General features: G+C 47.8%; 1 protein-coding gene and 1 long non-coding RNA gene across 2 annotated transcripts in view; both read right to left on the bottom strand.

The window, feature by feature from the left end:
• Positions 1 to 602: 602 nt before the first annotated feature.
• stab1 (stabilin 1) overlaps positions 603 to 11,195 on the bottom strand; it is an 80,294-nt gene continuing 69,701 nt past the window's right edge. Inside the window, exons 66-70 of the mRNA XM_042509795.1 lie at positions 11,014 to 11,148; positions 10,793 to 10,897; positions 1,961 to 2,110; positions 1,553 to 1,657; positions 603 to 791 (exon numbers count right to left, since the gene is read on the bottom strand). Coding sequence (XP_042365729.1) covers positions 714 to 791; positions 1,553 to 1,657; positions 1,961 to 2,110; positions 10,793 to 10,897; positions 11,014 to 11,148 — 573 coding nt within the window. The 3' untranslated portion in view covers positions 603 to 713. The remainder of the gene's footprint in view (positions 792 to 1,552; positions 1,658 to 1,960; positions 2,111 to 10,792; positions 10,898 to 11,013; positions 11,149 to 11,195) is intronic.
• Positions 7,413 to 9,446, bottom strand: LOC121960196. Its single transcript, XR_006106948.1, has 2 exons — positions 8,166 to 9,446; positions 7,413 to 7,622 (listed from the first exon to the last, which is right to left on the bottom strand). It is a non-coding gene; the product is annotated as an uncharacterized LOC121960196 (long non-coding RNA).

Raw genomic sequence — 11,195 nt, 5'->3', positions numbered from 1 at the left:
CTTTGGCCATTTTTTCGACTTGTAAAATTATGATGTTTTGGGCCTTTTTTGAAACTTTCTTTCCTATGGCGTGTCTCGGCAGGCTATTTTAGGTGGTTTAATGTTGTTTTCAGCTGTTTTTGGGACATGTCATATTTTGACATTTTTGCAATACTATAGCCTTGCATTTTTGGTCATTTTTTCAAAATGTCATAATAGTGTGTTCTTTGGCTGTTCGTACAACATTCAATGTTATGGTGTGTCTCATATTTCTATTTTATGTGGTTTTCAGCTGTTTCTTTGACATAGTACACTTTGACATTTCTGGCCATACTCTAATATGGCATTTGTGGGTCGTATTTCAACATGCTACACTATGATTATTTTGGACATTTTTTTGACATTCTATAATATGATATGTCTTGACATGCAATTTTATGTGGTTTTCAGCTGTCTGTTGGACATGTCATATTTTGACATTTTTCTACATACTATTGTATGACGTTTTCGGTCATTTTTTCGACATGATATTCTATGTTTTTGGCTGTTTTTTGGCAAGTACAGTGTAGTAGGTTTATCAGAGAATAACTTGATACACGGTTGTCTTTAAACAAGAGATCATCTGGGTTAAGTAGACAACTTTACTTCTCATTTGGATACAGGTGATCTCTGAAACAGCTGAACCATGTTAAAGTCTATAAGGTATTGTGTTATGTAAACAGACAGCTCCAATTTTACTGGTCCTGCTGGTCTAGGTCCAGAATCTTTGGAGGTTCTCCGGATTCTGCTGGCTCCAGCCCCTGACCAGCGTCCTGTGGGAGAAAAGAGAGGAAATAATTAAACAGAGAACATGAAGGGCTGTCCACTATTGGTTGTGAAGTAAATATTTATGGTTATTCCTTCATTCAGGGTGTTGAAGGATGTGGCAGAAAGTGGTCTGGATTTTGTGATTCTCTTTACCTTACTCTACTTTTCGGGGGGTGCCACTTTGCTCAGAGAAAACGCAGCTAATTTTTAAAGTGGTTACTGAAAACAAACTCCAGGACTGACTGCGTGTGTAAAGAACCTTCTCAAAAATTCCCGAAAGACGGACTCAGTCTAAGTGGACATCTTACAAAGATACAGTTTTATCAAGGCAAAGTCCCTCTCTCAAGGAAATTTGATCCTAATTTAATAGATAAAGTGTTATATTCATGTGTGGTAATATTCAGGGTTAAAAATAACAAAACATAAACTTGGATTCATTTCTGCTAAAACATGTCAGCTGTCAAGGAACTGCGGTGGCTGTATTTCCACTCCTGCCACCATAACTTTCCAGAAATGTAAAATCCTGGCTCACAGAATTAAACTGCTGTTTTTTGGTGTCAGAGAAACGTTTAAATTCACCGATCTGTTACTCAATTTCATTTTTATTCTGTCTCGTATTTAATTTCTCACCAGCAGCCTCTTGTGTTGTTTTAAGGCACGGCTGCTTAGACCGAATCCTCAGAGTTCATTTTAGGCAGAAACAACAAGCTGCTCAGACTCTCCTGCTGACGTAAATGTTCAGTCAGCCTCTGATTGGTCGACTCACCCCAAACGGCTCGCTGAAGGCTCTGGAGCCGCTGTAGAGAGGGTTGGGGATGGAGACCAGTGTGGGCTTCTTCCTGCCGCCCGCCGCATCGTCCTCGTCCTCGTTCTGCCACAGAGGAAACAACAGGATTCACAGTTAGCCGATTTCTCTGATTGGTAACTGAAATATAGGAAACATCTTGCAGCGATTAAGCGTCTAATCTGTGAAAGACGTCTAAACGGATTTGGTCGTAATTAGGTTTTAAATGTTTCAATATTCAGGTTAAAACTGGGCGACGTGGCTGAACAGTTTCACCTTTCAACCCATACAGGCCAGTTTTAACCTGCAGGTCACAAAGTCACTCTTACTGGGAACAATCAGCTCACACCAGTTTGTCTTTGTGTGTGTGTGTGTGTGTGTGTCTCTCACTCTGAAGTAGTGGAAGCGGAAGGCGTCCGTCTTGTGTTTGAAGATGTAGTAGCCGAGTGCAGCCAACACACACGCCAGAAGCAATGACACCAAGATGGCCGACACTGTGCCGCTTGAGTGGGCGTGGCTTCGGAATGCATGATGGGAGATCTGGAGACGACAGGTAAGACAAACACACACATTAACTTCTACATATAAGAGGACACACTTTAAACCTTCAAATCCTCGCCAGCGTATGTCGTCTCTCACACCAACACACACACAATCTGTCTTGCCCCAATTACCATGGCAACAGCTACACGTTGCTGTCGCCCTGGAGATGTGACTCTGTGCCAGGTTTTTATAACTGTTTTTATGGCGTACTATACTGTGACATTTTTATGACATACTGTATGATTTTTTTTCCTGCCGCCATGGCGACGTGACTCTCTGTGCCGGGTCAGCTTTATTTCCCTCGAGGAAGCTGAAAATTCAGCCGATTAAAATGAATAAATAATGTTAACGATCCAATGAGAAGACAAAAATGGACCTGTCCTCCTGACGACTGACTCTGACAGCCATTTTGTTTTTCGGCACAGGAGGAAGGACCTGCTGACAGGATGTGGAGAAAAACAGACGACCACTGACACTTCACTTGTCCAGGTAAGTTATCGAGGTCATCCACAAGAGCTCCGTTCCTAAGACATTGCTACGCTGATGGTTCATTTTGCAATAGAAAGGTCACAGTTTAACTGAATGACAATTTACAAATAATAATAAAATGACAAATTAGAGCTTTACCACACAGGTTCAAACCCTGAAGAAAAGTCACAATAAAATGTGTTCAATTCTCACATACAGTATGTGTATGGGAATAAGGAAAAAAATAGGTAAATCTGGGAATGAAGTTTTTTGGGGGAATAAAGTAATTATTTAGCCAAAGGCTTGAGATTAATCAGCGGTGAGCTCGTCTAGTTCATCTTCTGTGTCCCACGTCATGAATATTGATCAGAGTTGTGATTCTATCTCAAACTCGGCTGATTGAATCATTTCCTAAAAACGATGCCAAGACACTAAACACAACCATCTGCTCTCTGCCCACAGCTGTAGCTGCTGCCTAGCAACAACAGACAGAACATCCTATTCAGGAAGCGCTGCAGAGTACAAGAGGAATGGTCGGCTGCCATGACGCCTCCTGGTGGCTGCGCTCTGAACTACAGCTCTTCACGATACCGCAACATTTTAACAACTAGGCTGACTAGGTCTATGATGTAAAGAAAACCATTTGTGATAATAAAGTTTTTGTTTCAGAACAACAAACATGGAGATCAGAGGGATGTATCACAAAGAAAGTTAGACAGAGCCAAGTCTTCTATTTGTTGGCATGCAAAGCCTCACACCCCTTCAGTGCCATCATGACGTTGCGCTTGTAACATCCATCCATCCATCCATCCATTTTCTTCCGCTTATCCGGGGTCGGGTCGCGGGGGCAGCAGCCTAAGCAGGGAAACCCAGACTTCCCTCTCCCCGGCCACTTCATCCAGCTCTTCCCGGGGGACCCCGAGGCGTTCCCAGGCCAGCTGAGAGACGTAGTCTCTCCAGCGTGTCCTGGGTCTTCCCCGGGGCCTCCTACCGGTGGGATGTGCCCTGAACACCTCACCAGGGAGGCGTCCTGGAGGCATCCTAATTAGATGCCCGAGCCACCTCATCTGGCTCTTCTAAATGCGGAGGAGCAGTGGCTCTACTCCGAGCTCCTCCCGGATGACCGAGCTTCTCACCCTATCTCTAAGGGAGAGCCCAGCCACCCTACGGAGGAAACTCATTTCGGCCGCTTGTACCCGCGATCTTGTTCTTTCGGTCACTACCCAAAGCTCGTGACCATAGGTGAGGGTAGGAACGAAGATCGACTGGTAAATCGAAAGCTTTGCCTTTCGGCTCAGCTCCCTCTTCACCAAGACAGACCGGTGCAGAGTCCGCATTACTGCAGACGCCGCACCGATCCGCCTGTCGATCTCCCGTTCCATCCTTCCCTCACTCGTGAACAAGACCCCGAGGTACTTAAACTCCTCCACTTGGGGCAGGACTTCATCCCTGATCCGGAGGGGGCACGCCACCCTTTTCCGGCTGAGAACCATGGTCTCAGATTTGGAGGTGCTGATTTTCATTCCAGCCGCTTCACACTCGGCTGCAAACCGATCCAGTGAGAGCTGAAGGTCGCGGCCCGATGAAGCCAACAGGACCACATCATCTGCAAAGAGCAGAGACCTAATCCTGAGGTCACCAAACCGGACCCCCTCAACACCCTGGCTGCGCCTAGAAATTCTGTCCATAAAAGTTATGAACAGAATCGGTGACAAAGGGCAGCCCTGGCGGAGTCCAACCCTCACCGCAAACGAGTTCGACTTACTGCCGGCAATGCGGACCAAGCTCCGGCACCGGTCATACAGGGAACGGACAGCCCGTATCAGGGAGTCCGAAACCCCATATTCCCGGAGAACCCCCCACAGGACTCCCCGAGGGACACGGTCGAATGCCTTCTCCAAGTCCACAAAGCACATGTGGACTGGTTGGGCAAACTCCCAAGCACCCTCAAGGATCCTGCCAAGGGTCCAGAGCTGGTCCACAGTTCCGTGACCGGGGCGAAAACCGCATTGCTCCTCCTGAATCCGGGGTTCGACTATCCGGCGGACCCTCCTCTCTAGTACCCCCGAATAGACCTTACCAGGGAGGCTGAGGAGTGTGATCCCCCTGTAGTTGGAACACACCCTCCGGTCCCCCTTCTTGAAAAGAGCGACCACCACCCCAGTCTGCCAGTCCAAGGGCACTGCCCCCGATGTCCACGCAATGTTGCAGAGTCGTGTCAGCCACAACAGCCCCACAACATCCAGGGCCTTGAGGAACTCCGGGCGGACCTCGTCCACCCCCGGGGCCCTGCCACCGAGGAGCTTTTTGACCACCTCGGTAACCTCAGCCCCAGAGATAGAGGAGCCCACCCCCGGGTCCCCAGGCCCTGCTTCCCCAACGGAAGGCGTGTCGGTGGGATTGAGGAGGTCTTCGAAGTATTCCTTCCACCGATCCACAACGTCCCGAGTCGAGGTCAGCAGCGCCCCGTCGCCACCATACACAGTGTTGACGGAGCACTGTTTCCCCCTCCTGAGACGCCGGATGGTGGTTTTCCATGGCCTCGCCGAACTCCTCCCATGCCCGGGTTTTCGCCTCGGCGACCGCCACCGCCGCACTCCGCTTGGCCTGTCGGTACCTGTCTGCTGCCTCCGGAGTCCCACAGGCCAAGAAGGTCCGATAGGACTCCTTCTTCAGCTTGACGGCACCCCTTACCGCCGGTGTCCACCAGCGGGTTCGGGTGTTGCCGCCCCGACAGGCACCAACCACCTTACGGCCACAGCACCGGTCGGCCGCCTCAGCAATGGAGGCACGGAACACGGCCCACTCGGACTCAATGTCCCCAGCCTCCCCCGGGACATGGTCGAAGCTCTTCCGGAGGTGGGAGTTGAAGCTCCTTCTGACGGGAGACTCTGCCAGACGTTCCCAGCAGACCCTCACTATGCGTTTGGGTCTGCCAGGTCTGACCGGCGTCCTCCCCCTCCATCGGAGCCAACTCACCACCGGGTGGTGATCGGTTGACAGCTCCGCCCCTCTCTTCACCCGAGTGTCCAAGACATACGGCCGCAAGTCCAACGATACGACTACAAAGTCGATCATTGAACTGCGGCCTAGGGTGTCCTGATGCCAAGTGCGCATATGGACACCCTTATGCTTGAACATGGTGTTCGTTATGGACAATCTGTGGCGAGCACAGAAGTCCAATAACAAAACACCACTCGGGTTCAGATCGGGGGGGCCATTCCTCCCGATCACGCCCCTCCAGGTCTCACTGTCGTTGCCAATGTCAGCGTTGAAGTCCCCCAGCAGAATGAGGGAGTCCCCAGAAGGAGCACTCTCCAGCACCCCCTCTAAGGACTCCAAAAAGGGTGGTTACTCTGAACTGCTGTTTGGACCATAGGCGCAAACAACAGTCAGGATCCGTCCCCCAACCCGAAGGCGGAGGGAGGCTACCCTCTCATTCACCGGCGTAAACTCCAACGTGCAGGCACCGAGCCGGGGGGCAATAAGTATTGCCACCCCTGCCCGGCGCCTCTCACCAGTGGCAACTCCAGAGTGGAAGAGAGTCCATCCCCTCTCAAGAAGACTGGTTCCGGAGCCCAAGCCATGCGTCGAGGTGAGGCCGACTATATCTAGTCGGAACTTCTCAACCTCGCGCACCAGCTCAGGCTCCTTCCCCACCAGAGAGGTGACATTCCACGTCCCCAGAGCTAGCTTCTGCAGCCGAGGATCGGACCGCCAAGGTCCCCGCCTTTGGCTGCCGCCCAGCTCACATTGCACCCGACCCCTACGGCCCCTCCTACGGGTGGTGAGCCCACGGGAAGGAGGTCCCATGTCACCTCTCCGGGCTGTGCCCGGCCGGGCCCCATGGGTAAAGGCCCGGCCACCAGGCGCTCGCCATCGAGCCCCACCCCCAGGCCTGGCTCCGGGGGGGGCCCAGGTGACCCGCGTCCGGGCGAGGGGAACTCAGAACCATTGATTGATGTCATCATAGGGGTCTTGTGAGCTACACTTTGTCTGGTCCCTCCCCTAGGACCTGTTTGCCATGGGTGACCCTACCAGGGGCATGAAGCCCCCGACAACTGAGCTCCTAGGATCACTGGGACACGCAAACCCCTCCACCACGATAAGGTGGTAGCTCAGGGAGGGGTTTTCCCTGCCAAGAACTTAGTTGATTATCAGCCTGAGTCATATATCAGTCGAGCTTTCGACTGACGTCACTGCCGATACTGAATTTTCCGTTTCAGCACCATTTGACCCTTATATCAGCAGAGCATACAGATATTAGCCGATATTTTATTTTATTAATGCCATAAAATATACTTTGGCTGTAGATTCATACAGTTTAGACACTGACTGTGATATTGCAGAACAAATTAAGGCACTTAAAGTTGAATGATATATCGTTTTGGCTGATAAATCAGATGAAGTGGTCCCGAAACAGGTAAAACCAGTATCGGCAGATGCGTCTGTCGAAATCAAGGAATACTGATAAATAAATGTCAAAGTAAAATCTAACATAATTTAGAAACTGTGATGAAATAACATACTTCGTCCGTTACAGAGTACTGACATGTTTTAATACTGCTTGTGACACAATTGTCTCCTTGTCTTATACATTAAAAGTTTTCGACAAATCTGGCATTATCCGTTAAATTTCAGCCATGGATTTTGTACTGATGCATAACTGCTTTGCTTGTGAGACTCGAAACTGCCAACCTAGGACACTCCAACAATAATATAAATATGAATGAATGAATTAATTGTTATAATTGTGTTTTTCCAATTCAGTACATCACAACATATGCCTTCAACTGCAAAGCTTCCCAAAAAACAAGAAGAGACAATGCACTGCAAATCTAAATTTAGATTTATTAGGAAGAGCCCTGCAGATACACAGATGAGCTCAAAGAAATCCCCATCCCAGAAAACCTCTGTGCCCAGTTCCAGAGACTGTCAAAGGAAGGGGTCTTTACAAGACGGGATGATGATCTTCACACATCTTCCCAGGTATCCCCAACACCAGCTAACAAAGCTGCAGTTTGGGAGATATCTGTGACATCTGAAAGAGAGAGAGGCCATCGTCATTACACAAAATAATTAGTGTTTCTGTTCTACAGATTTTACTGAATCCAGTTTGGAAATTCACAGATGAAGACAAGTATGACACGTGAACTGTGTTGGGGGCATGCAATTAAAGTGTCATCTCAGAGTAGTACATTACATTCAAGCAGTAACTGAGTAATTCAACTGTCTAACAGATTTGTGGTAATATTACTGCAGTTACTACGTGCAGTAACAACGTGCAGTAATGCATTATCACCTGTTGGAAAGTGTTGATATTTTCTCAACCATTTTTTGAACCTCTGACATTTTTAACGCCATATTGGACTTCTGCAGTTTTTTGGGTGAAAGTAATGCGAAAGTCATGTTATGTATTACTCTGCACAGGAAGGAAGCAAAAATATTCCAAACCAGGAGTCTGTAGAATGACACTTTTCTCTGTAAATGTAGCTTACACATTCTTAAAAATCAGTCTACGGCGGTGCAGAAACACAGTTTATAGTTGTCAACAGCAGAGAAAACAGTTTATTAGCAACTTTACCTTTGGTATGTCTTTTCCACTTCACCTTAGCGCATCTTAGCGCATTTTCCACACGTGCACCTGGTAACAAGGGAATATATTAGAAACTACGTAAAAGCAGAGTGAAAAAAAATCCACCATATGGTTCAACAGTATTTCTGATAACTGTTCACTCACCACGCAAAGACGGTTTGCAGAAGTCTCTGTTGCTGTGAAGGTTCGTGCTGTAAACTTTGGTTATCCGAACCAGATTCAGGATCTAACATTTAAGGCTGTGTGTCGAAGGTCGCCATCTCCGAGTAACTACAACAAACTACGTTAGTTTGTCTGTTTACTGCATGGATGTATTAAAGTGAAGTTTGCAAACTGAACTTCCGCATCGACAGAAGCGGGAGAGGGAGTGTTCGACTTTTCTCGCCTCTTCTCGGGTGGCTTCGGAAAGCCAACCAATCAGCAGAGAAGGCAGGGCGCGATGTGGCCAGTGGCCACGGAGGAGGAGGAAGCTGAAACCGACCGTCTCAGAGCTCTGCTGAAAACAGGGCTCTGATAGAGGACTTCAGATACAGTGTTCTGGATAGTGAATGATACAATGCTGCTCCACAGGAGTTCAAGATCAATATTCAAGATACTGAAAATGGGCATAATATGTCAGTGTAAATGAAAGTTACATTACTACACATGCTAATGATACCGTTTTAAATTAAATTGAGAGCTGGCATCAAGGAGGAGACACCAGCAGAGACCGGAGAGAGATCTCAACAGCAACAGCACTAAAGATATGTGGCAGGCGATTCAAAATGTCACAGGCTACAAAAGCAGGAGCGCCCCCCATCATATGTGAGGCCACGCTGCTGGACCAGCTGAACACATTTTACGCTCGCTTTGACCTCCTTAATAAGGACTCAGCTGTGAAGTCGACTCCGCCCTCCAGAGGACCGGCCACTTTCAGTGACCACAGCAGATGTGAGAAAACTCCTGCTGAGAGTGAATATAAACAAGTCCACAGGCCCAGACAACATTCCTGGACGAACATTAGAAACTGCAGATCAGCTTGTTAATGTTATGACTGACATTTTTAACGTCTCACCCCACAAGAGACTGTTCTTCCTGCCTCAAGACAGCCATCATCGTTCCTGTTCCCAAAAAGTCTGCTGTGTCTAGTCTTAATGACTACCGCCCTGTAGCTCTTACCCCCATCCTGATTAAGTGCTTTGAGAAAACGGTTCTCCAACACATCAAAGACAACATCCCTGCCAGCCTGGACCCTCACCAGTACGCTTTCAGAACCAACAGATCCACAGAGGACACAATATCTACTGCTCTTCACTCAGTCTTCACTCACCTGGAGAATAAGAACAGCTACATCAGGATGCTGTTTGTTGACTTCAGCTCAGCATTCAACACAATCTCTCCCATGAAGCTGATTGCAAAACTTAACACTCTGGGCTTCAGTACAACACTCTGCAACTAGATACTGGACTTCCTTACATGCAGACCCCAGAGAGTTCGGATTGGCAGTCTAAATTGGCAGTCTCACCTCCTCTACATTAGTGCTCAACACCGGAGCCCCCCAGGGCTGTGTGCTCAGCCCCCTCCTGTTCACACTGTACACCCATGACTGCACTCCCAGACATCAGGAGAACTCAGTGACGTATGTGGACGACACCACCATCATTGGCCGTATTACAAACAACGATGAGAGTTCATACCGGAAATCAACAATCTTGTAGAGTGATGCACAAAGAACAACCTACTGCTCAACGTCAGTAAAACCAAGGAGCTGATTGCTGATTTTAGAAAGAAGGAGGCAAAGACGCACAGCCCTGTCTACATCAGTGGAGTTGAGGTGGAGCAGGTGAACAGCTATAGGTTCCTTATAATGACCATCACTGAGAACCTGTCTTGGTCATCACACATCAACACCCAGGTTAAAAAAGCAAAGAAAAGGCTCTACTTTCTACGGAAACTTAGGAAGGCTAAAAAGGCTAAATTAAATAAAGCAAGATCCCGGCTAACTTCTACAGAGGAGCAATAGAAAGTATACTGACTGGAAACATCACGAACTGGCATGGTTCGTGCACGGCCCAGGACAGGAAGGCTCTACAGCAGGTGATTAAATATGAGGTGTCTGCACAGAGCATAAAGGACACTGAAAGACAGCAGCCACCCCAGCCACAGGCTGCTCACCCTGCTGCCATCTGGAAAAAGATACAGAAGTATACGCTGCAGAAACACCAGATTACGAAGCAGCTTCTTTCCCCAGACTGTGAGACTCCTCCTTCAATGCCAAAAGATGTAGCAGGATTTAGGATCACCTTAAAATTTCATTTCTTCTTAAACTACGTTTAAGAAAAATGACAATAAAGTTACCTTGTACCTTGTAACCTGACTTATTTTTTTCTTTTTTCTTCTGTTACCTTCATGATTTTAAATTTTGGCACTACAGTTCCCATCCTGCTTTTAAGTGTGATGCCATTCAGTTATGTGTGAGCTGCATCCTCAGCCCCTTTTTATTTATCTTGTTCATCTGTAAACGTTGGTTAATCTGCACCAGTAAAAAGCCATGCTGCACTGACAATGAATGACATGGTGGTTTAGAGTAGAAGGTGCCCTAATTGTCAGCGGCTCTGGGTTAAACCATCACTCACCGGTTCGGGGGGTGCCGTCAGAGGAGCCTCGATGACGTGGATGATCCCGTTCACAGCAGGAATGTCCCAGTTCAGCAGCAGCCGTTGGTTCACCATCTTACGGCTCTGAGAGGAGCGAAAAAAACACGGACATAAAATAAATACACTGATGTTAATAAACATATCTAATCATTTTACTTCTGTGTCTGGACTCATGGTGTGTGCATGTGTGTGTTTCTAACCTCGTTTTTGCCGTGAGTAACAGTCAGGTTGAACCCGAGCCTGGATTTGATGACTTCCTGGTGTTTCAAATCCTTGAATGGTCGTCTGCTGTGATTGGCTGAGATGTGATACTCAAGATCTCTACCTGACAGAGTCTAAAGAGGGACAGATGCACAAAGAAACAGGTAAGATTTAATTCACA

Source organism: Plectropomus leopardus, chromosome 2, assembly GCF_008729295.1.
Source record: "Plectropomus leopardus isolate mb chromosome 2, YSFRI_Pleo_2.0, whole genome shotgun sequence".
Lineage (NCBI taxonomy): Eukaryota > Metazoa > Chordata > Actinopteri > Perciformes > Serranidae > Plectropomus > Plectropomus leopardus.
Note: the sequence above shows the minus strand (reverse complement) of the source record. Positions and strands in the feature narration are given on the sequence as shown.